The 26,161-nt window shown below is 47.0% G+C and overlaps 1 protein-coding gene across 4 annotated transcripts in view; it reads right to left on the bottom strand.

The window, feature by feature from the left end:
• PNPLA1 (patatin like phospholipase domain containing 1) overlaps nt 1-25,175 on the bottom strand; it is a 49,521-nt gene extending 24,346 nt beyond the window's left edge. For 2 of the 4 annotated variants that reach the window (XM_055330157.1, XM_055330158.1), the window contains exon 1: nt 24,483-25,174. In XM_055330157.1, coding sequence (XP_055186132.1) covers nt 24,483-24,687 — 205 coding nt within the window. In that variant the 5' untranslated portion in view covers nt 24,688-25,174. Of the gene's footprint in view, nt 1-24,482 lie in introns of all 4 variants that reach the window. The other 2 variants (XM_055330159.1, XM_055330156.1) reach the window with 2 other exon arrangements.
• Between the last annotated feature and the right edge of the window lie 986 nt (nt 25,176-26,161).

Below are 26,161 nucleotides of genomic sequence, written 5' to 3'. Positions count from 1 at the left end.
GCAGGTGTCCCCAGGGCCTGGAGAGGAACTTTCTCCCTCTTTCTAAGAGGAGCACAGTCAGGTCACATAAGAGTCTACATGTGCCAGATGGGGCTTGGCGGGCAGATGTGTTGTTCAGGGGATCACAGAGAAGGTGTAACCTGTCCTCCCAATCCCTAGAATTTCCTGCGGAAGGTAGGGGTGTAATTTCGATGAGAACTGTTATCATGCCAGATTCTCCTGGCAACACTGTGAGGTAGGCATTTCTAGCCTCATTTCACTGATCAGGAGACTGCAGCTCAGAAAGATACTATAACTGGCCCAAGACCAGCTGCCTGGCAATTGAACAAAGTGGGATTTTAACCTGGGGTGTGTGACACCAGAACCCACACTCCTTTCCTTACACTAAACCACAGGCTTCTAGAGCTGGGCCTGGACCTGCTCCTTGCCAGTTGCTGCTAATTTCTACCCTGTGCAAGCCCTCTGGCAAAATCAGAAGCAGCAATAGCTCGGAAAAGGATTGCCAATGTTTTAAAATAAATATTTAACTGTAAGAAATCCTATACAGAAGAACTTTCTTACAATTAGTGTCATGGTAGCAATGGTTATTTGGGAAGTTGGGCAGTCATGAGCTCTCTGCCACTGGAGGTAATCAAGCAAAGGAGGGACAGGCACCTCAGCCAGAGGATTTATCAAAGGGATTCCTGCATGAGTGCTAAGATTCCTTCCAACATGTGGATTCCGGATTCTTACAGATGCCTGACAATATATCTGGGAAGTCATCACAGTGGATGTTATATTCCTATTTACAAATAGAGTGGCTGAGGCATGGAGAGGTTAAGTGATTCTCTCAAACTCACACACAGCAATTTGAAGACAAAGCTAGGACTGCGCTACTCCTTCCATGTTTTACAGTTTATCCTGGAGGTGGGTAGGATAAAGAGCTTCAGCATCATTTTATGGGTGTAGAAACTGAGGCAGAGAAAAGCTAAGTGCCTCGTGTGAGGTCAGATAGCCCCGCAATGTTTGTTCTGACTCTAGACCCCACCTTCTTTCCCGGGTGTTGGACTGATCCCAGAGGCTGAGCAAGCCTGGGTTGCCATAGTGACGGCCTCCCGCCTCCCAACATTCAGAATCAAACTGCATCTGTGTAGTAGAGACTGACCAGAGCAACAGAACATGCTGGCCGTCATCCTGTTACAGGGGAAGGTGTCCCTGGGAGGTGGGAAGGACCTAGGGTTTTAGCAAGATTAGCTTTACCATGTGCCAACTTGTACCAACAGCGTTTTCCCTCAAGGGAGAGCTATGGCCAACTCACCGGTAGTTACGAAGCAACTGCATGCGGATACCGAGTGGCTAGGTCACTGAGTTCTTGCCCACCAGACTAGTCAGGACGGGAGTCAAACCAGGCTGGGGACATGCTGTTTGTGGAATTCTTAATGAGCAGCTCGAATGGCCTTGCATGGGTTGGTTGGCCTTTCCCACAATGCCTCTGAGCCAGGAACAACTGGTTCAGCTTTCCCCTCCACACCTGGACTCCCCGCAGGAGATGCTCACTGGGATTGATGGAAGGAAATTTGTTCCCATTGCACAAGAAACACATGTTCCTTGTGGCAAAAAGAATTTTTTAAAATACAGAAATGCCAAAAGAAAAAAAAAATAAAGTGTCTGGGCGTCTCTCCAACCAGAGATTACATCTAGTTTATGTCTTCCTAGACTATAGGTTTTTTTTTTTTAAAGATTTATTTATTTATTTATGATAGACACACACAGAGAGAGAGGCAGAGACACAGGAGGAGGAAGAAGCAGGCTCCATGCCGGGAGCCCGACGCGGGACTCGATCCCGGGACTCCAGGATCGCGCCCTGGGCCAAAGGCAGGCGCCCAACCGCTGAGCCACCCAGGGATCCCCCTAGACTATAGGTTTTATATGTATTCTTACTTATAAGAATACTTACTTGGAGTCATACTATATACATTATTTTGTAACTTGGTTGGGTTTTTTAACCTAATAAATAACATCTTTCCACATCAATAAGTGTCTATTTATAACCCAATTTACAAGCAGCATGGAAAGCTGTTGTCAGGTTACACCATTATTTGCTGAGCAGGTGCCTGGTAGGGGTTAGCTATGTAGTTTGCTCTTTGCTTTTCTAAACAATGCTGCAGGGAATAATCTCATGCTTTTTTTTTTTTTTAACCTATGTCCTTAATTATTGTCCTTAGGATAAATTCCTAGAGGTGGAAATGCTAGGTCAAAGGCATGCATATTTCATCTTGTATTGCTTATTTTAATCATGGCTTTTGTGTATCACCCATTTACAGTCCATTCTCACCTATTCAGGAGTGGTGATGGGTGACAGAGACAAATCAGTGACCTAGACAATAGGAATAGTACAGACATCTCCAGGATACTCACATCTGAAAATTGTGCTGTCTAGAAATTAGCAGTGCTCTAGCCAGGATCATGTAGTCAGGGAGGGAGGGAGCAGGAGATTGTCTGATTTCTTCCACTCAGGCGCCCAGTGTCAAATTCTTTCCTGCTGCTCCCCGGTACTCTGTAGCAGAGGCTGCCTCTATCCCTGCCTCTCCTGCTTCTTTTCAGGTCTCTCTGTGTCTCTGTCTTTAGAGTCTCTGACCATCCCTTCTTCTGTCTCTTTTTGACTGTCTCTCCTTTTTTTTTTCTTTCTTTCTTTCTTTCTTTCTTTCTTTCTTTCTTTCTTTCTTGATTTATTTATTTATTTATTTATTTATTTATTTATTTATTTATTTATTTATTTATTTGAGAGAGAGACAGCACAGAGGGAGAGGGAGAAGCAGACTCCCTGCCAAGCAGAGAGCCCAACACAGGGCTCAAACTTAGGACCCGGATATCATGACCCAAGCCGAAGGCCGATGCTTAAATGTGTCTCTCTCTTTTTTCTCTCTCTTTTCCCAGCCGAGGGAGAAGCGACTAATCTTCTGGTTAAACAAGTCTCTGTTGGTAGAAAGTCAAGTGTTAAGCATAGTGATTGCTGGGTGCTGGGAGAAGGGATAAATTTAGCTTGCTTCTTTATGCATCTCTGTACTTTCCAGCACCTTCTCCCATTTAAAGGCCTCCTTCCAAGCTGCATGCTGCTGGGCTCTAAGACACACTTTCCCACACTGACCACGGCAAGATGGGATTTAAAAGCAGCACCACAGGAGACTCAAGGTTGGCTCTCCCACCCCCAACCCACACTTGCTACATTCACTTCTGCTTCCTCCCACCTCTTTTCACACCTTTTATTATCTAAGTTCGGTCTGTCTCCCAAGCCAAGAAGAAGATTCTTTGGGGAAGATCCTTATGGTCCTTTCCTCTCTAAGGCCTATCACTGCGCGTTGCCTATGGAAGGCCCTTCAGAAACCTTTGCTGTAAGCTGGGAACTCCTCAAGGATGGATACTCACCTTTGTCTATCAAGCCTCTCCTGACTTTTGGTGGGTGCCCAATGTTTGTTCAGTATGTGAACAAAGAAACATGAAAACCTGGCAGGGAGGAGAAGCAAGCGATGGAGATGCTCACAGGGAAGAGCTACTCAACATCATTACTCAGTAAAAGCTTGAAGGCAGGATCATCCCAGATAGATGGAGCGACAACAAGGTCAACTGTATTGGTAACTGTGGCCAATTCATTAAATTTTATGAGTCTCTTGTGCCAAGAATTTCAATAGGAAAAGAAATAAACAAGATCTGGGGACTAGGAGATTTTAAAGGGCATCTGGAAGCCAGGTCTCAGCCACTCAGTCTTTTACTCTTTTCTAGGACCAGCTCCATTTCTCATAAAGGCTCAGGCTTCACCACATACTATCACAGGCAAGTCAAATAACTTCTTCCAGTCTCAATTTTGCCACCTATAAAATAGGAATAATAATAACTTAACTGACTTGTTATGTTATGAAGCAGATTGTTTTATTTAAGTCTCTGTGCGTAATAAGTGCTCACTATCAGTTAGGTTATGCTAGTAATTCTTGTGACCGTGGAGAAGTCTTCTTGATGTTTCTGGCTTTCAGCTTTCTCATCTGAACAGAGGACCATGATGATCGCTGCCTCATATCTTTGTTGAGGTATGCTCAGGCTTCCTTTGGGATGCAAAAGAGCAAGCACTGTGGGGATGAGAGTGTCCCTCTGTTTCAGAGCACAGTAAGGTGATAGGTCAGCTGTAATGCATTAAAGGCACTGTTGGCATCTGCACTCCCTCCGTTGTCAACTTGGGGGAACCCTACAGATTTAGCAGGGAAAAGGGACAGGGCTTAGAAATATCACTGAAGAGGAAGGAAAGGGATTAGATAAAACTTTATTTTATTATTTATTTGCTTAAATGTCTAATGTCTTCCACCTCTTCACCCACCTCCATCCCCATCCCGGCTTCCTGAGAGCAAGGATGGTCTCTATCTTGTTTATCCTTTTGTCTCTAGCGCCTGATCTGGTGCCGGGAGCATGGGAGGCACTTAATAAACATGAATGTATGCATGCATAATGAATAAATGAAGGGACCTCAGGAATCGAAGGAGGACACTGAGGGCCAGAAAGGCAAGCAGCTTATTCAAGGCGATCCGAGAATAAAACAGCTTCTCTTCCCCTCCTCCACCAGACCTCAAGCTAAGTGAAAAAATCCTAGAAAGATGGGCACTTGGCAGCTGCCACTTTGAACTGCTGGGGAATCTCCTTCACGGGGTGGCCGATTGGGGTCGGCAGTGGGGGACAGATCTGCGGTGGAGGATGGGACCGCGTGGCCCCAGTCTCCCGCGGACTGGTAGCCTAGCAACAACCTCCGGCTCAGCCAATCACAGCGAACACCACCCCCCCCCATCGCCCCGGGCCGCCCCCGGCAGCAGCGGGCGCGGGGAGCCCCAGGGGAGGCGGCGGCGAGCAGAGCTGCGTTCCCAGGAAAGCCCTGCAATTCTCCGAGGCCCTGTGTGGAGCCCCTGGGAGTCTGCTGCTCCTACCTGGTCCCTAACTGCAGGCTGAATTATCGCTGCCTTTCCCCATGGGTATATTTCCACTGTGCGACTGCACTATAATAATAAAAATTATTATCTTAACAACAGTCATTTCACCCGAGCGGGTTTTCACGCTTACAATCTCAGTCTATCCTCACAGTGACAGCGAGCCCCCGAGGGGTAGTGACCCTGGTTCCTTCACCATTCTATTTCCATACCCCGCACTGCAGGGGCATTGACTGGAAAACAGTTTGGCTTGAAGCGACAGTATTGCCACAGGGAAGATCCATGGAGATCTTCTGGGGCAGCGATTTTTCAGTCAGGGAGCCTTTGTTCCAAAGAAATCTCAAGTGGAAATCCAATACATATAACGGCTTATAACAGGGCTGTTCTAGGTTGAAGCCAAGTGGGGTGTCAGGCCCTGCCTGCCGCCCCATCCCACCCTAGGAAGGTGACTGCTGAAAGCACCACCTTGAAACTCCTAAGATGCTAGGAGCCTAGCTCAAAATGCGAAACCAGACTATTTCTCTTATTTTGCAGGTAAGGAATTGAGCCCAAGATGAAGATTAAGCTCAATAAATACAGCCGGATGGCTGGGTGGTTGGATGCACAGAGAAATGAATAGGGTGGATATACCCTGGGTCACACAGCCTATGTTAACAAAAGCTGGAAGTAGAATGTAGGACAAAACTCACATTTTTCTACCCTGTTCAGAATGCATTATAGGCTTCAGCCAAAAGCAAAACAAGTCTGACCTAGTAAGCACTTACAAAAAACAAAACCCCAAACCAACACTATCCTACGGATAATAACAATCTTTCACACAGACCTTTTTCTAACCCTAAGAGTTTGCTACAGTATTGCCTTTAAAAGTTCATATCTGTTTTTTAAATTTCAGGTTGCCATGGAAACAGCGGTGCCTCCCACTGATTCCTCACCTAGGTTCCTATCAAGGTGCCCCGGGGCTCTTTCCAAGCACTTGGGGCCTCACTCTGCCTGTGTGCCTCTCCCCCAGAACCTGGGCACACTCTCCCCAGCTTTCCACTGAAGGATCTACCGATCACTTTGAGATAAAACAGGCAGTCAGGGAGTGTGTCCAGAAGGTTCTCTGGAACCTCAGAATGTTCTGAGGGCCATTGCCCCTGCTCTTTTCTCTCTGTTTTCTTTGGTGGATCTAGAAGTCTCTTTGGGATCCTGCCCCAAGGTAGAAACCAATATTGTCTCCTTTCTAGGCTGTGGCCTCTCCTACCCTCCAGACTCTCCCTGCACTACTGAGGGGGCTCCTGGGATAATGTGAGAGCTGTGAACTAGTCACCCTTTAGTCTTAAAAGCTGGTTTTGTTTTGTTTTGTTTTGTTTTGTGTATGAGGGGGTAGGTAGTCAAGAGACCTTCATGTGAGCCTCTGCTCTACAGACAGAAAGCCATCTCTGAACATCTCCTCATTCTAGATATGCTCAATTTAGGGTGCCACCGCAGAGGAACACCCATGCCTCCCTCTTTCAAACACCATGATAACAAAAGTTTATTTCTGTTGATTGGAGACATTCACTACCCCAGCTGTCCGAGACTTCGGATGGTCCGGTCTGTTACCTCCATCTCTCACCATTCATGCCATAGGAGTCACTCTTTGTCTCCCCTTACCATCCATACAATTTAGCTCAGTCTGTCTTGAGTGGCCTGTCCTGTCTCTCTGGCTAGCTGCATCCTTTGAAGACAGGGCAGGGCCTATATTAAGAATACCCTTCTCTTGGGATGCCTGGGTAGCTCAGCGGTTGAGCGTCTCTTTGGCTCAGGGTGTCATCCCAGGGTCCTGGGATCGAGTCCTGCATAGGGCTCCCTGCATGGAGCCTGCTTCTCCCTCTGCCTGTGTCTCTGTCTGTCTGTCTGTCTCTCTCTCTCATGAATAAATAAATAAAAATAAAAAAAAGAATACCCTTCTCTCCCATCATTGCCTAGCTCAGAGTTGATCACTTGGTCAGTATTCAAGAATAAATAAACTATTTAATGCTTCACAAGCAGAGACTATTTCTGTTTTGTTCCCCATTATGCCCCCAGCACTTAATTCAGTACCTGGCACACTGTAGGAACTTAATATATATTTATTAATTTAATTATTTTTTAAAAGATTTTATTTATTTATTCATGAGAAACACAGATTGGAGAGAGAGAGAGGCAGAGGGAGAAGCAGGCTCCATGCAGGGAGCCCACGACGCGGGACCTGATCCTGGGTCTCCAGGATCACACCCGGGGCCAAAGGCAGTACCAAACCGCCGAGCCACCCGGGCTGCCTGATTTAATAAATTAATAATAAATGTTTAACAAAATGAGTGAAAGAATGAGCTGAAAAAGGAGATCAAAGAATGTCTTTTCTAGGGGCACCTGGGTGGCTCAGTCAGTTAAGCATCTGCCTTCGGCTCAGGTCATGATCCCGGGGTCCTGGGACCTAGCGCCGCATCAGGCTCCCTGCTCAGTGGAGAGTCTGCTTCACCCTCTGCCTCTGGCCTTCTCCCACTCATGCTCTCCCCCTCCTCTAATAAATAAATAAAAATGAAAAAAGAGAGAGAGGGAGAGAGAATATCTTTTCTACTGGGCTGTTAAGGATCTTTCCAACTGCTGATAAGGAAGGTAGAAACTTCAGTGACTCAGCCAGACTGGGGGTTGTGAGAAAGTAAACCACAGAGCAGTTTTCTCTGTCAAGCCTGGTCCTGGCTGCTGCCCCCACATCGATCAATGTGCACAAAGCCCTGAGCTGGAGCTGAGGAGGAGATTCTTCCTAATGTGGTGGTTTCACAAGGTCAGAGTTGGAGCAGTGGGTCAACTCTTGACTCAAATGGGAGTCAAGCTGGTCTGGAGGTTTGTTTATCCTTTGTTTGCCTGTTTTCCCTATAGAATTGGAAATGGAGCTTGCTATCTTTGCTGCATTTAATCCCAAAGTGAAGCAAGAAAAACAATGCTATCTTAATATTGAGTTGAATTGGTTTAGAAATGGATCCATAGGGGATCCCTGGGTGGCTCAGCTGTTTAGCACCTGCCTTCTGGCCCAGGGTGTGATCCTGGACTTCCGGGATCAGGTCCCACATCGGGCTCCCTGCATGGAGCCTGCTTCTCCCTCTGCCTGTGTCTCTGCCTCTCCTCTCTCTCTGTGTCTCTCACGAATGAATAGATTAAAAATCTTTTTAAAAAATAGAAATGGGGCAGCCCTGGTGGCGCAGCGGTTTAGCGCCGCCTGCACCCCAGGGCATGATCCTGGAGGCCCGGAATCGAGTCCCACGTCAGGCTCCCTGCATGGAGCCTGCTTCTCCCTCTGCCTGTGTCTCTGCCTCTCTCTCTGTGTGTCTCTATGAATAAATAAGTAAAATCTTTAAAAAAAATCACCAAATCAGAGTGATTTAAAAAAAAAAAAGAAATGGATCCATAAAATGCAGTGAGGGACCCCAGATTAGATCCTAGGACAGAAAAAAAAGGACATTAGTAGAAAAACTGGTGAAATCTTTTATTAATAGTAATGTACCAACGTTGATGTCTTACTGCTGACAAGTGTACCATAGTTATGAAGATGCTCACATTAGGGAGGGGAATTGGGTGAAGAACATATAAACTCTCTGTATGATCTCAGCAACCTTTCTGTAATTCTAGCAATATTCCAGAATTAAGTTTATCATAATTGAAATAAAAAAATAAAAAAAAAACCCACCACAGATGACAGGGCTGTCAGACACACAGAGCCTGCCACTCAGCAGGGGCTCAGCTCACGCCTGCGGATGTTGGGGGAAACGGATTGCAGGACATCACTGAGTTGTTTTCCAAAGTGTTAGATGCGGGGGAGGGGCAAGATGGCGGAAGAGCAGGGTCCCCAAATCACCTGTCCCCACCAAATTACCTAGATAACCTTCAAACCATCCTGAAAATTTACGAATTCGGCCTGAGATGTAAAGAGAGACCAGCTGGAAGGCTACAGGGAGAAGAGTTCGCGCTTCTATCAAGGGAGGAAGACGGGGAAAAAGAAATAAAGGAACAAAAGGCCTCCGAGGGGGAGGGGCCCCGCGAGGAGCCGGGCTGAGGCCGGGGCGAGTGTCCCCAGGACAGGAGAGCCCCGTCCCGGAGGAGCAGGAGCTGCACCAACCTTCCCGGGCGGGCGGAAAGGGGCTCGCAGGGAGTTGGAGCAGGACCCAGGAGGGCGGGGATGCCCTCGGGCTCCCTGGGACACTAACAGACACCTGCGAGCGCAGGGGAGTGCGCCGAGCTCCCTAAGGGCTGCAGCGCGCACGGCGGGGACCGACCGGAGCAGCTCGGAGGGGCTCGGGCGGCGGCTCCGCGGAGGGGGCTGCGGGGCGGGAGCGCGAATCCCACAGCGCAGGCCCCGGAGCACAGGGCGCCGGGACACAGCCCAGGATCCGGCCTCCCCCGGGACAGGCAGAGGCCGGGAGGGCCCAGGACAGCAAGGACGCTCCTGCCCCGAGCTGAGCAGATCAGCGGCCCCGCCCCGGAGCCTCCAGGCCCTGCAGACGGAGAGCCGAGAGCCCCGAGCCCCGTAGTTCCTGCGGAGGCTGAATCCAGGCTTCCAGAGTTGCCATAGCAACTGCGGCTGTTCCTCCTGGGGCCCCACGGGGTAAACAACCCCCGCTGAGCCCGGCAGCAGGCAGGGGCAGAGCAGCTCCCCCAAGTGCTAACACCTGAAAATCAGCACAGCAGGCCCCTCCCCCAGAAGACCAGCTGGACGGACCAGTGATACTCCCCCGTGTTCCAATACAACTTGTTTTTGGCCACTCTGCACTGAGCAAAATGACTAGAAGGAAAACCTCACCTCAAAAGAAAGAATCAGAAACAGTCCTCTCTCCCACAGAGTTACAAAATCTGGATTACACTTCAATGTCAGAAAGCCAATTCAGAAGCGCTATTCTACAGCTACTGGTGGCTCTAGAAAAAAGCATTAAGGCCTCACGAGACTTCATGACTGCAGAATTTAGATCCAATCAGGCAGAAATTAAAAATCAACTGAATGAGATGCAATCCAAACTAGAAGTCCTAACGACGAGGGTTAACGAGGTGGAAGAACGAGTGAGTGACATAGAAGACAAGTTAATGGCAAAGAGGGAAACTGAGGAAAAAAGAGATAAACAATTAAAGAACCACGAAGACAGATTAAGGCAAATAAATGACACTCTAAGGAAGAAAAACCTACGTTTAATTGGGGTTCCCGAGGGCGCCGAAAGGGACAGAGGGCCAGAATATGTATTTGAACAAATCCTAGCTGAAAACTTTCCCAATCTGGGAAGGGAAACAGGCATTCAGATCCAGGAAATAGAGAGATCCCCCCCTAAAATCAATAAAAACCGTTCAACACCTCGACATCTAATAGTGAAGCTTGCAAATTCCAAAGATAAAGAGAAGATCCTTAAAGCAGCAAGAGACAAGAAGTCCCTGACTTTCATGGGGAGGAATATTAGGGTAACAGCAGACCTCTCCACAGAGACCTGGCAGGCCAGAAAGGGCTGGCAGGATATATTCAGGGTCCTAAATGAGAAGAACATGCAACCAAGAATACTTTATCCAGCAAGGCTCTCATTCAAAATGGAAGGAGAGATAAAGAGCTTCCGAGACAGGCAGGAACTGAAAGAATATGTGACCTCCAAACCAGCTCTGCAAGAAATTTTAAGGGGGACTCTTAAAACTCCCCTTTAAGAAGAAGGTCAGTGGAACAATCCACAAAAACAAGGACTAAATAGATATCATGATGACACTAAACTCATATCTGTCAATAGTAACTCTGAACGTGAATGGGCTTAATGACCCCATCAAAAGGCGCAGAGTACCATGGACTCTCTTCAGAGACTTAGAACAAATTATTTTAAGATTCGTGTGGAATCAGAAAAGACCCCAAACAGCCAGGGGAATTTTAAAAAAAGAAAACCATATCTGGGGGCATCACAATGCCAGATTTCAGGTTGTACTACAAAGCTGTGTTCATCAAGACAGTGTGGTACTGGCACAAAAACAAACATATAGATCAATGGAACAGAACAGAGAACCCAGAAGTGGACCCTGAACTTTATGCTCAACTAATATACGATAAAGGAGGAAAGACGATCCACTAGAAGAAAGACGGTCTCTTCAATAAATGGTGCTGGGAAAATTGGACATCCACATGCAGAAGAATGAAACTGGACCACTCTCTTGCACCATACACAAAGATAAACTCAAAATAGATGAAAGATCTAAATGTGAGACAAGATTCCATCAAAATCCCAGAGAAGAACTCAGGCAACACCCTTTTTGAACTTGGCCACAGTAACCGGAGAAGGACAAACAGTGTATGTTCTCATTCATTTGGGGAATAGGAATAATAGCGAAAGGGAATATAAGGGAAGGGAGAAGAAATGTGTGAGAAATATCAGAAAGGGAGACAGAACATAAAGACTTCTAACTCTGGGAAATGAACTAGGGGTGGTGGAGGGGGAGGAGGGCGGGGGTGGGGGTGAATGGGTGACGGGCACTGAGGGGGACACTTGATGGGATGAGTACTGGGTGTTATTCTGTATGTTGGTAAATTGAACACCAATAAAAATTAATTTACAAAAAAAAACAAAACAAAACAAAAAAAAAAAAACAAAGTGTTAGATGCTTCTACTGTGTAACCAGCACATTCAGAGTCTGACCAGATTTGCCATTCAATTCTCTTCAACTTAAGAGTCGAGAGGATTGTTTGGGGGAAATTAACCTTTATCCACTCGGCTGGAAATGTTAAACATGCAAAACACAAATTGCTTTGAGTGATTTAAAAGGTACTGATGTCAACACCGTAGTGAGTTACAACCATCACCACGCAGTGATGTCACTTCTATAGCATGTTATAAAAAGTCATTTTTTGCATTGATTATGTCACGTGATCTCACTTTCTTAGGCAATGTGCAAATAATTGCTTGGGCAGAGTCTGGCAGGAAAGCTGTCCCGTTGCTTGCAAAGCAACATCTGAACTCGTGACTTGAGGACGGAGAAGGCAGAAGCAAAAGAGAGAGCTCACTCTTGGCTCTGCTGTATAGACCCGGGCAGGTGGTCTAACCGCTCTAAATACCTGTCTCCTCCTTTCTAAAATGGGTCTAAACACAGCGTCTGCCTCGTGGGGTTGCGAGAGAATTGGAGCAAGTGACTCGTGCGAGGCGTTGAGCACGGTGCCCGGCACACTCTCAGGGCTTGATAAATAGCTGTTAATAGCATGACATCAAGGCAGGAATCAGAGCAGAGTGACTTTTTACAGCAAACGTCGCCATTCCGGGCAGATGGGTAACTGCGGACGACGGCTGACGAAGCCACTCCGCCTCTGAAAGCGCACCCCGCAGCCAGGACCCACCCAGGGTTTCGCAGGGACGCGCACACACATATGCGCATGCGTGCCGGCGCGTAGGCCGCAGGGACACAGACGCACGCACGCACGCACGCACGTACGCACGCACAGGGGGAATGGCGGCTCTCGTTCCCGGCTTGAAGAATTTGGGAGATGCTTCTCCCTCTGCCTGTGTCTCTGCCTCTCTCTCTCTCTCTCTCTCTGTGTGTGTGTGTCTCTCATGAATAAATAAATAAAATATTTTAAAAAATAAAATAAAATAAAATAAAATCTTAAAAAAAAAAAAAGGCAGTCCGGGTGGCTCAGCGGTTGAGCGTCCTTTGGCTCAGGTTGTGATTCCGGGGTCCAGGGATCGAGTCCCACATCGGGCTCCCTGCGTGGAGCCTGCTTCTCCCTCTGCCTGTGTCTCTGCCTCTCTCTGTGTGTCTCATGAATAAATAAACAAAATATTAAATAAATAAATAAATAAATAAAAGGAGTTACCAGAGTCAAGATTCTTGCAAAGTAGTCTTGTCCTCCCAGCACATGCCCCTGAGACCCCACTGGGCCCAGTGCGGAGAATACACCTGAGCCACCTGCCAGTGACAATAACTTCAGTCACCCTTGGCTCCAAGTGCCCCAGGAGGCCTTTCTTTGGTTAACTGGGGTAGCAGGAGCTGCCTGAGGCAGCACTGGCCCACATGTGGGAGGCAGACCAAACACCTGTAGTGGACTCCTTCTCCATGGGAGGGTCTCGCTGGGTCCTGCTGTGCCCATGGATGTGGGGCAGGGCCCCTACTGCTCTGCTGGCCCTCTCGTATGCTTTGCGAGGTCCTTTTAAAGACCATTTTCTGTCCAGAAGGACAGCTGAATTCAACTGCATTTGTGCCATAGGTCTCTCAGCCTGGAACATTCTTCTCTCTGAGCTCATGTGGCTCCTCCTCCCTTCCTTCTGCCTGAGAGAGGCCTCCCCTGACCTGCACACCTGAAACTTCACCCTTTAATCATTCACCACACCCTTCCTCTGCTTTATTTTCTCCTTGGAGCATGCATGCTGATGTTTTTCTATGTGTTTGGTTATTTATGGCTTGATTTCACCAAGACAATGTCAGCTTTATGAAGGCAGACAGCGTTTTGTTCACTGCTGGAACTCATTGTAATTCAGCCAGAATCTGGCCCTCAATTTCTTTGTCTGCACATTAAGTGGATTATACTCAAACAGTGGTTTTTGAAACTTTAAAAAAAAAAAAAGCACTTGGAAAACTTCCTCTAAATGAAATTTTAAAAAGAATGGACAATAGCAGGACTATACTTTTTGAAGCTGGGGAAGGTCCCAGAGCTTCAGTGTGTGTTCTCTCCCTGTTCCCTGGCTCCCTACCCCACCCCTCAACCTCCCTCATTCCCATAGAACTTTGGTTTTTTTCAGAACACAGCTTGGAAATCACTGGCTTAAGCAAGGTCTGCCTTCAGCCAGTTACTTCCTTTCCCAAAGTCTAAATACAATTACCTTTAAAATGAAAAAGTTGGACTCCTTGACCTTCCTTCTATGAAATTCTAGTATTATAAGTAAAGTCATATCCATAAATGTACAAAGTTATCTAAGAGTCAGGTGAACCCCAAAATAGAAATGCGAAAACCCATTCAAGGTCATGCCTGCCCATGGCCAGCAATCATGAGGAGTTTATCAAGATTTCTTGTTTGACAAGCAGTTTGTGAAGCCTTGGGACCCATAAGATCTCAGATTGCTCAACCAATCTAGCTGATGAAATAAGATGCAGCATCTGAAATAAGATTGTATATCAAGTGCTAGGACAGGTGGATAGATTCTGTGGGTAAACTAGATATCATGGAAAGAGATCCAGTAGGGTAAAATGGGAAAGTGTCTTGGGAGGGTAACATCTCTCGAGAGAAAACCAGAAGGTCATTTTACGTGGAGGATGTAACGGTGCCGTGGTGCCCTGCCCAGGCCCTGTAGCACCTCCCTCCTTACTAAACTCTACTGTGAAAGACCATGTGAAAATAATGCATGTGGCAAGCTAGGCTCATAATCTGACTGTGGGACACTCCAGTTCTCAGAATCCCGAGAGCCTTATTCCTAGTCAGGTGCCCTTTCCCCTGGCGATTCCGGCCTTTGAGACAAGCCTATCCTGGAGCCGGCTGTGGGAACACCAGGGATTCAATGCCTGAAGGGAATCAGGATTCACTTGGAGGATGGAGAGCTGATCCACAGGGAGAGAAGCAGAGATGGCATTCCTCAGAGAGGAAAGAGCTCGACCAAAGAGGTAGAGAACTGACATCTCCTGAGACTACCTACTGTGGAAGTGAAAAGAAAAGCTCCCAAACCCAGCCCGGATCCTGGGCCGCACCCTTTTAATATCTTATTTAGTGGTTTGGGTGTTTGGAGGCGGTGAGGGTAGAGGCCAGGGTTGGCATTGTTGAGAAGGCAGTGTGACAATATTGGAAGATAATTACTTTTAGAGAACAAAACAAAGTCATTTGATGATCTCAGCTGAAAGGCAGCTCTGTCTCCTGGTCCCTCCCCTCACCCAGGGGGGAAGAGCTGGAGAACAGTCCCCTCTACCAAGCAGGTGCCTACCCCCCCTCCCCCCCCCACACTCTCTGTGCTGCAAGCAGATCAACCTGTCCCATTCCCTTGGGTTTCCTCAGGCTCACAGTCCTTATCTGCACAGAGATACATGCTCTGGAACACTGGTGCAGAAAACAGAGCCTGGCGAGGCTCCATGCAACTTCCATCTGAGCTTAAAATCATTACAAAACAAAAAATACAAAAAACAAAACAAAACAAAGTGGGGCGGGGAGTCTGTGGTTGAAATCCAGTTGGTAAATGCTGGTAATTAACTACTAAAGTTATAAGATGGGTCCTTGGGAGTCGAGGTATTGCCCTCTCCAACATGTTTGAAATTTTTTCATTAAAAAAGTTATTAATAAGTGTTAAAAATGTACATGAAGGTTTATAGCAGCGTTATTCATAATATCCCAAAGCAAAGACAACCCGAATGTAAATCACCCGATGAATAAATAAATAAAATGTCATATCCACACAATAGAATATTATTCAACAATAAAAAGGAATGAAACACTAGCACAGGCTATAATACGATGCATTTGAAAACATTCTGCTAAATTAACTGAGGGACACCCAGGTGGTTGGGTCAGTTAAGCATCTGCCTTCAGCTTAGGTCATGATCCCGGGATCCTGGGATAGAGCTCCCTGCTCAGCAAGGAGTCTGCTTCTCCCTCACCCTCTGCCCCCCTACCCACCCCCGGGCTTGTTCTCCCTCGCTCTCTCAAATAAATAAATAAAATATAAGGAAAAAATATTTTAGAATGCATAAATAAATAAAAGAAACTGAACACAAAAAACCACATATTGTGTGATGCCATTGATATGAAATGTCCAGATTAAACAAATCTACAGAGAGAGAAAGTAGATTATCGACTGTCAGATGCTTGGGGGGAATATAGGAATTGAGAGGTGACACAGCTAAGGTGTCTAGGCTTTCTTTTGGAGGTAATTAAAATGTTCTATAATTGATTGCGATAATGGATGCATCACTTTGTGAATATACTAAAAGCCATTCAGTTGCATGATTTAAATGGGTGAATTGTACAGTATGTGAATTATATCTCAGTAAAGCTGTTTTTTGCAAGTTAAAGGCCAGGAGCGGGTTGTAAAGGAGAAAAATAAAGACAGCCAGGGGAGGCTCTGGGCCAGGGGTGTCCACTGGCTTCTTTGAAAAGTGGTTTCAACCTGGGGATGGTCCAAGAGAAAGGGATGGACCAACCCCTTCACAAAATCAGTCTTCCTCATTTATGGCCCAGCCAGAGGAATTCACAGAATCTAATCCAACCTAAGGCAACAGTTTCTCTTTATCCTGGGAAAAGCCATTCCCCATTAATAATCAGACAGAGAAATGCCATTAGTCCAGGACTGTGATGGGCGTTTTGCAGGTTTGCATATGAAATGCCCAACCCATTCCCACTGCCTGGTCAGACATTCATAGAGTCTTAGGGAAGTGGTACACTTAGGTTTTCAACGCGTACTGGGTCACCACCGTGGCTGCACAGTGGAATCTGCTGGGGGTTGAATAAACACTAGAGCCTGGGTTCTATCCTGGGGGAATGTGATTAATTCGCTTGGTGAGAAGCCTGGGCAGTGGACATTTTGAAAGCACCCCGGTGATTCGAATATGCAGCTGAGATGACCACTGATTTAATGGAAGTCGTTTTAATGACAGGAAGAGAATATTAAAATTACGGCATTTGAGGCGAGCCTGGGTGGCTCAGTCGGTTAAGCATCTGCCTTCAGCTCAGGTCATGATCTCAGGGTCCTGGGATCGAGCCCTGTGTTGGGACTCCCTGCTCAGTGAGGAGTCTGCTTCTCCCCCTCCCTCTGCCCTTCCCCACCTGGCTTGTGCTCTCTCACACACTCTCTCTCTCAAATAAATAAAGTCTTTAGAATAAAATAAAATAAAAGTATGGCATTGAGTATGGTATCCTATCATGGAAACTTTTCTTTTTTTTAGAATTATGTTTACGATGAGTCACAAGATAAATAATATTTTTCCCTGTTCCTTTCGGTCTTGGAATCTGGAGACCTTGGGTTTATGGGTCATCTCAGTGACTGCACCAAATGAAGGGGACCCATGGGAGCAGCAACCAGACAGGTGGCTTCCAGGTTCTGTGTGGGCCTCTCCGAGGGCAGGTGCTCCTTTCTTCAGGACCAGTTCTTTCCCGTCTTGGGCAACTCTTGCTGAGACAAAGCTGCTTCTGTGACTCTCGCACAAGGCCCCTGACATCAGCCAACCTGCTCAGTTCACCACCTCCTGGAGGCATCACGTTTCCCCCGTTGTGTTACTGTTGTGCTGTAATGCCTGGTCCTCATTAGAAGGCTAGGCTCCTGCCCTACCTATCCCTCCCTGTGGAGCTTCTCCTCATCTTTGAAGTGCCAGCTCAGATGCCACTTCCACGAGGCTTCCTACCATTGGAGGTGTTGTTCCCTTCCTCTGCTCTCCTAAGCCTTTGAATTGTCCAACATTCAGTTGGAACTCTCTTGTGTTGTACCTACTCAGCAGCTGCCTTTGAGTAGACTGTAAATTCCGTGAGGGCGAAGACAGAGTTTCATTTTGTGTTCTGTCTCTGTGTCCTCTGCAGAGCCAAGCATATGCTCAGAAAACACTTGTGGAAGGAAGGAAGGAAGGAAAGAAGGAAGGAAGGAAGGAAGGAAGGAAGGAAGGAAGGAAGGAAGGAAGGAAGGAAGAAAAGGCTTGCTTATGTAGTTTTTATGGGGGAAAAGGTGCTAAGTAGCTAAAGTGGGGATGGGGTTTTAAGTCCACCAAATCCCCATTCTTGAATAAGAAGAAATTTTCTTTTTCAAAATTATACAACTGGGGACAAGTCCCCAGGCCCAGTTTTGTCCAGCTTGGAAACCCTGAATCCCCCACCAGTTGTCACTAAGACCATCTTCAAGTAAATGAATGAATGAACGAACAGAAACCTTTACTGCATTACTAATGAAAACCAGGCACTGTGCTAAGTGTTTTTACAAACATTTTCATATACCCCAAATTGGTCCTATCACAGAGCTTGGCACACTTTCCAGAAGGTGGACCCACTGCTGCCTTAGCATTTGAGGGAAATAAACATGCACTCCCAGGGCAGAAAGCCCAGACTGGAACAAGAGGAGGGCTGTGACCCGGAGGAGAGAAGCCCTGCATGCCATGTGTTGGAGAATTCTTTTTTTTTTAAGAGAGAGAGAGAAAGAGAGAACATGTGCACATGATGGTGGGGAGGCGCAGAGGAGACGGAGAGAGAATCTTAAGCAGGCCCCATGCCCAGCACAGAGACCAGCGTGGGGCTCGATTTTGCAACCCTAAGATCATGATCTGAGCCAAAATCAACAGTCAGAGGCTTAACCACCTGAGCCACCCAGGCACCTCAAAGATTTTCTAGAAAAGAAATGAACCTCTGATTATATGGAGATACGGTAACTGTTTATACATTAAATATGAAATAATCTATCAATAAACTTTTGGAACTATTAAGAACATTCACAGGTTTGCTCAAAACAAGATCGAAGTGCAAAAACAATCAACACTCCTTTATATCAACAATAATCGATTAGATTAGAAAATGCCATTGGAAAAACGAACCCATTCTTCATAGCAACAAAAACTAATAAATCCAATAAAAGACACAGAATCCTTATTAAATGACATAAAAGGCCAGAAGAAATAGACTATATTTATAAATGGGAAGACATAATTTCAATTAAAATCCCAAGTTCTTTCATAAGGGGGAAAGAGAGATCATGAATAACAGAGGCAATATTTGAAGAAGAAATTAGAAAAGGAGCAGAGGAGAGAGGGATTGCCATACACAATAGGCTACAGTGATTAAAACAGCGAGATGTGGTGCAGAAATCTACAAATTTGCCAGTGGGAGAGAAGAGAGACTCCAGGGATGGACCCTTGAGAATCCAGGACCTTGAATGAAACTAGAGGGAGCTGACCAGTGTGAAAACGGTTGCCTATAAATGGTGTGGGGAAATTGGTAATCATGTGGCAAAACAATGAAAATTTTTTATTTTGACCTCAAACTAGCCACAAAATAAATTCCAGCTAGATTAATGGAAGAGCAAGAAATCTTAGAACTTTTTTAAAAAATTTATTCATGAGAGACACAGAGAGAGGCAGAGACGCAGGCAGAGGGAGAAGCAGGCTCCCTGTGGGAAGCCCAATGTGGGACTCCATCCTGGGACCCCAGGATCATGCTGTGGGCCAAAGGCAGATGCTCAACCACTCAGCCACCCAGGTGTCCCACCTTAGAACTTTTAAAAGAAAATATAGGACTCATTGTAAGAAAGTGAAGATATTAAAACACAGAAGTTGTTAAAAGGAAAAGATTCACACATTTGACTATATTAAAACTAAAATTTTCTGAGTGAAAAACAGACATCCTTAAATAAGAAGACAAGCCACGGAGTGGAATAGTGTAGCTGCAATGCTTAAAACTGATATAATTCATGCGCAGACTATATCAAGAACATCTACAAGTTAAAGAGAACAAGAAATGGTAGAGAAAAAAGGCAGGGGAAGTTCACAAGCAGACAGGTAAGTCACAGAAGAGGGCGCGCAAACAGGCAATAAACACACGGAGATGCCTAACATTGCTTACTACCAATCCGGGTAGGAAGATTAAATAAGCAAAGTAAAATGAGATATAGTATCACATTCATTAGATTGACTTAGAACTTTGAGGTCTGACAGTACCAAGAGCTGGTGACATTGTGGGAAAATTAGAACTTGTACACTCTGCTAGTGGTTAAATTGGTACAACCACTTCAGAGAATACTTTAGTCTGGTGTGAATGTATATCCTAGGGAAACATTCATGTGGGCATGAAATACAAACAAGGATGTTCATGGCGGAGTTGTTTATAACAAAAACAAGGCTGTTGCATCAACAGAATGGCTGGATGAGCCATGATATAGTCCTAATGGAATATATACTGAAAGAGGTAAAGATCCTTAATAAAAGTCAGGAAATCTGGTCCTGCTTCTTGCTCTGCTTCTGGCTGATAACAGGATGTTACACAAGTCACTTGTCCCTCTTTGTAGAATGATCTCCCCAGATATTCTCGTGGCTCACTCCCTCACCCCCTCCAGGTCCCGGTGCAAATTCCATCTGTTCAGAGAGACTTCCTGACCCCAGGAGCCATACAACCAGCATCTGCACTCCCTGACCCTGCTCTGTCAAGAAGCAGAGTAGTTTAAAAGGTGAGGCCAGGGGCGCCTGGGTGGCTCAGTCGGTTAAGTGTCCAGTTCTCGGTTTTGGCTCAGGTCGTGATCTCAGGATTATGAGATTGAGCCCCACGTTGGGCGCTGTGCTCAGCACAGAGTCTCCTTCCCCGCCCCCTGCCTCTGTCTCTCTGTCCCTCCCCCCACTTGTGCACACTTTCTCTTTCTAAAATAAATAAATCTTTAAAAAAATTTTTTAAATAAAAATAAAATAAATATAAATATAAATATGTAAATAAATGGTGAGGCCAGGCTGGGTTCTAACCCCAGCTTTACCGCGTGCTTCTTTTTATTACTGTAGGCAAGTTAGGCCTTCTGTGACTCAGTTGCCTCCTCTGTAAATGGAGGCAATAAGAGTTCTCACCTCAGGGGCTTGCTGTGAGGACTGGATGAGTTAATATACCAAAGACTTAGAACAGTGCCTGGTATAAGGAAGTGCTAGTTAACAGTGAATTATGTGGCAGTTAACCTGAATGAAGGAGGCTGGAATGACGTGGATAAATCTCATAAACATGCTGCTGAATGACAAGGGCAAGTCCCACGTGCATCTCACTCCTCCTTGAACTACTGTCCTGATCACCGGCAGTGTGCATGGTCAGGGCCTTGGTCGCACCTACAGTTAAGTGTCCTCCTGGGCTTTAGTGCCTCTCACTTGCTGTCCATGCCTCTCACAGCTTGGCCGAGTCCGTTTTTGGTAGTACTGGTGGAACTGATTGAAATGAATGAATTATGGCAAATCCTTGAATGCCAGAGGGTGGAAACACCACAGACTCTCTCAGACAGTGTCTTTTAAGAAGTCGCAATAAAGACACGAAGAGAGTGGGAGTGATGGAGCATGTGAGTGACACACATACCCAGAAAGGGAGAGAATCCCAGAGACAGGATGTCTCCAAGGACAGGAATTCTGTGACTCGCAGACAAGAGATTGTGGGCTTTCACCCAGCCCCTTTCTGAAGGCTTGTTCTAGGGTCTACTGTGTGACTGAAGTGAACTGCTACATTCAAAGAGGACTCTGCCCATTAAAGAAGATGTAGAAGGGCCAAAACACACATGAAAAGATGCTCCACATCACTCATCATCAGGGAAGGCAAATCAAAACCACAAGGAAATATCACTTCACACCTGCCAGAATGGCTAAAATCAAGAAACAACAAGTGTCGGTGAGTATGTGGGAAAAAGGGAACCCTCATGCGTTGTTGGTGGGAATGCAAACTGGTACAGCCACTGTGGAAAAAAGTATGGATGTTCCTCAAAAAATTAAAAAGTGAGTTACCATATGATCCAGCAATTCCACTCCTGGGTATTTACCCAAAGAATATAAAAACACTAATTTGAAAGGATATATGCACCTCTATGTTTATTGCAGGAATATTTATAATAGCAGCCCAGGAGTCCATTGAGAGATGAATAGATAATTACTCAGCCATAAAAAAATGAAATCTTGCCATTTGCAACGACATGGATGGACCTTGAGGATAGAATATTAAGTGAAGTAAGTCAGGCAGGGAAAAGATAAATACCACGATTTCACTTTAGGAAACAAAACAAATGAACAAAGAGAAAAAGAGACAAACTCCAAAACTGACTCTTAACGATGGAGAACAAACTGGTAGCAACCAGAGGGGAGGTGGGGAAATGGGTGAAACAGGTGAAGGGGATTAAGAGTACACTTAAGATGATAAGCACTGAGCAATGTGTAGAATTTTGGAATCGCTGTATTGAACTGAAAATAATACAACACTTTGTTAACTATACTGGAATTTTAAAATGTTTTTAATTGGAAAAAATGATCTCTTAGACTAGCTACAGGAGGAAGAATGGGATTAGGGACATATACTTTTGCATTGTTTGAATTTTGTACAGTGAGAAGGAATTTGTTACTTGTGAAATATTAGAAGTAAAAAAATTACCTGGTTCATAAGAAGTACTCAGTGAATGGGCATCACTAATATTCTTCATGATGAAGAAAGACTTCTCACCCAGCACAGAGCCCCCCAGGCAGGAAGGCAGCCTGCTGGCACCGCTTCCTCGCACACTGCAGCTGGCCCTTTGGCAGGTCTCACTGGCTCCACCTTCAAAGTACATCCTAAACCCACTGGCTTCTTACTGCCCCTCAAGACCCAGACACCTGCTGTGCTCACCCCTGCCTGGACATGCTGTGGTCTCCCGCTATGCTCCTTGTTGCTGCCCTCCCCCTCCTAAGGCACTTTGCCCAGCTGTTGGGGTTCCTTACAAACCCTAACCAGGGAGTTGACACATCCCACGCAGTTGCCCTGTGCCAGGCACTGTGATAACTGGTCACTCTAGCTCAGTTAACCCTTTAACAACTCTTGGAATTGGGTACGAGTAGAATTCCCACTTTACAGATGCAGAAACAGAGGCACAGAGCATTCAATAGTCTGCCTCACGTCCACATGGTGAAACAGCAGAGCTGAGGTCCAATCCACCTGGATCACGTGCTCTTCACTGCCTCCCCACTTCGCCCCCTTACAGCCTGCCTGCGCTCCTTAGCTATCAGGGTGACTCAGAGCTTGCTGCTCTGGCTACAAGGCATCATGTTGGTGCCATCTGACCCCCGCCTGCCCCTCCACCCTTTGCCCCCACTCCTTTCTTCTTGCCCCCACTCCCTGGCTCCCTGGATGCTCCTCCAGCTGGAAAATTCTTTCCCTCACTTCAAATGGCTTGTTCTCTCACAGCACTTGGGTCTCTGTTTGAATGTTGTCTCCTTCAAAAGGGCTTCCCTGACCACTCTTTCTAAAATAGCCCCCACTGGAATGCAACCTGGTGCATCCACTCTGGAAAACAGTATGGAGGTTCCTCAAAAAGTTGAAAATAGAGTTCCCCTGCAATCCAGCAATCGTACAACCGGGTATTGACCTCAAATATACAAATGTGGTGATCTGATGCACCCCAATGTTTATAGCAGCAATGTCCACAATAGCAAAACTGAGGAAAGAGCCCAGATGTCCACTGACAGATGAATGGATACAGAAGTGATATATATATACAATGGAATACTACTCAGCCATCAGAAAAATGGAACTCACCATTTGCAATGACATGGATGGAATGAGAGGATATTATGCTAAGGGAAATAAGTCAGTCAGAGAAAGACAATTATCATATGATCTCACCATATGTGAGATCCACCATGTGTGGAATTTAAGAAAGAAAACAGAGGATAGGGACGCCTGGGTGGCTCAGCAGTTAAGCGTCCGCCTTTGGCCGAGGACGTGATCCTGGAGTCCCGGGATCGAGTCCCACATTGGGCTCCCTGCATGGAGCCTGCTTCTCCCTCTGCCTGTGTCTCTGCCCCTCTCTCTCTCTCTCTCTCTCTCTGTCTCTCATGAATAAATAAAATCTTAAAAAAAAAGAAAAAAGAAAACAGAGGATCATAGAGCAAGAGAGGAAAAAATAAAACAAGACGAAATCAGAGAGGGCGATAAACCATAAGAGACTCTTAATCATAGGAAACAAACTGAGGGTTGCTGGGGTAGGAGGGGGATGGGGGAGGGGGTAACTGGGTAATAGACTAAATACATGCATACATACATTATAAATAAATAGATAAAAGGTTGGGTTGATTTAAAAAAAAAAGAAAAAAAATAGCTTCTCTTTTCTCTGCCCCTTTCCTGCTATAATCTTATTCATAGATCTTATGGTGTCCTGATGTGACATCACAAGGTTGCCTGTCTGAATGTTTTTTTTCTGTCTCCCCTCTCTAGAATTTCTGCTTCCCGGGGCACGGCCTTTGAGCAGTAGCACAGAGCAGGGATGACTGCCATCCGAGGCAGCTGTGAGGACGCTGGGCTAGGCCTGCCATGTGGGGCGGCCAGGCGGTCCTGCACCGGATGGCGCTTCTGGCCTCCGGGTCAGCAGTGGGACCCGGGGCAGCAGGAAAGAGGGTGAAGGGACACCTTCCCGATTCTTTCCCAGTCTGGCTGTTCCCTGTGATCACAAGGCTTCCAATTCTCCAGGCACCTGGAAGCTACCCTGCCAAGGTAATAAAGGTGTAAAGTGCTGCCCCACCCAAGGATGGGTGCGCTACAAAAGAGGCCAAACAGGAATGACACTCCATCCCAGTGTCTGACTGTGTCATGGTGTGACTCCAAGACCAGAATGTTTGAGGGAGATACTGCCTTTGTCCCTCCCAGGCCCTGGGAGACAGGGCGTCACAGAAATGTTGAGGGAGACCGAGAAGGAGGGACGGGTCCACACTCACCCAGTGGCTCAGAGACTGGGACCTGGCTGACCCCAACCTCAAATGTCCCAGCTTCTTGCCATCCCTCTCAACCTTCCCTTCCCACCAGCCAGGAGGCCTGGCTCTGTTTCCCAAAGCATCCCCACTTTGGGGAGTCCCCCCACCCCCAAGGCTCCCCCAGGGAATCCAGAACAAACGCCTTACCCATTTCAATCCCACAGATGACCAGAGCCGCCACCACTGCACCTGCTGATGTCCCGGCAAAGCGGTGGGCCGTTTCCAGCATCCGGGGGGCCAAGTCTCGAAGGGCATCCACAGCCCCGGCCTGGTAGAAGGAGAGAAATCCGCTGCCGGAGAAGGAGATGGAATGGGGAGTGTCTGGGTCCCCCTTGAACACCTGCTCTTCCATCTCCTCGGCCCCTGGGCAAGGCTTGCCTCCTGGGCTGTGCTCCTGCTGCAAGTCAGGGCCACACTCTCCTGCTAGCCCGGCACCTGGAAAGGGGCCGTCTCTCCTGGGTCGGCTGGGACACCCACGGACGGCTCAGCAGCCACTGCCTGGGCCCATCCAGCTCCTCCAGGAGGCAGTCCCAAAGGCTGATCAAAGGCCTCAGGCCCAGGTCAAGGTGCAGAAGGCACCCTGAATGTATGAGCAGCGTCTCGGGTCTGCGAGTACCCCCTGGCGTCATTGCGAGGCTAGATTCATCTCTGGCACAGGCTCCTCAGCCCTTGGCCCAGGAGGCTGCGTAAACCTAGCAGCGTTGGCAGCCGCCACTGGGGCCATCCCAAAGAGGCAGCGCTGCTCAGCCCTCAGCCCAAGAGGCTTCACACACAGAGTTGCAAAACCCTTCACTGATGGTTATCAGAGGATGCCTCTGTCCCTGACATGCTGTGGCAGCCAAGGAATTATATGCTGGCCTCTCTCCCAGGAGGAAGGTGTCCTTTCCCCGGCAGGGGCAGAGCCAGCATGTGGGCTATGATTTCTGAGGGGGGACACACTCCCTCCCACCCATGCCCCCTGACAACATCTCTCCTCCCTGGACTCCTTCCCCAGGCCCTCTGGGGGCGGGTGTGGTGTGTTACACAATTGTTTTTATTTGTTCTTACATAAGAATGTGTGTGTTTGTTCACATGTCAGGACTGGCCACGGCAAAATTTTAAAGGAAGGGAAGTCAGGCCTCAGAGCCCCACCCTCCACTGCCTCTCCATCGCTCTCCAGCTTTTCTCCTGGCCCAACACTGACCCACTCAGCTGTAGCATCCTCTCACCAAGTCCCAGACTCTCATGTGGTCTTCTCAGCATCCAGGAAAAAAAATCAGTTTGAAATCTAGATCATTCTAAGTGTTTGGACCTTCATACTGCATGCTCTTCTAATGATAAATTGGAGATGGCAATATTTAACCCCAAGAATGAGCAGCTTGGGAGGGCAGGTATGGGGGCATTGGGGTCAGGACCGAGAGGCATTTGGAGCCCAGAAGGCAAGGAGGTGGTGCTTGGGGACTAAGGCTGGCTACAGGGAGCACTGGTCATCCCCCTCTGGAGCAGTGCAATGTGGTTCTGGAGAGGAGGGCCCCTCCTCGGCCCACAATTTCTCTGCCTAGGATGTCATTACAAAGCTGGCAAGATCACATCTCTCCCCTCCCCCCAAAACCATCCAGTGGCAGGACCAGCATCGGAATCGAGCCACTAAGTCCCCCACTTGGTGCTCAGTCCAGCTCCACACTCTGTTAGGATATGATGTCAATGCCTCACCTGACACAGGGAACTCCCATCAACTCTTAGCCTCACTGGTCCCCCCTGGAATCTATAATGAGGGCCACGCCCAGGGTTCAGTTAGGAAGGAGTTTTCTCTCTTGGGTGGATAGTTCCAGATACATAATTTCATC

The sequence above is a fragment of the Nyctereutes procyonoides genome, unplaced genomic scaffold (genome assembly GCF_905146905.1).
Source record: "Nyctereutes procyonoides isolate TBG_1078 unplaced genomic scaffold, NYPRO_anot_genome, whole genome shotgun sequence".
Taxonomy (NCBI): Eukaryota; Metazoa; Chordata; class Mammalia; order Carnivora; family Canidae; genus Nyctereutes; species Nyctereutes procyonoides.
Note: the sequence above shows the minus strand (reverse complement) of the source record. Positions and strands in the feature narration are given on the sequence as shown.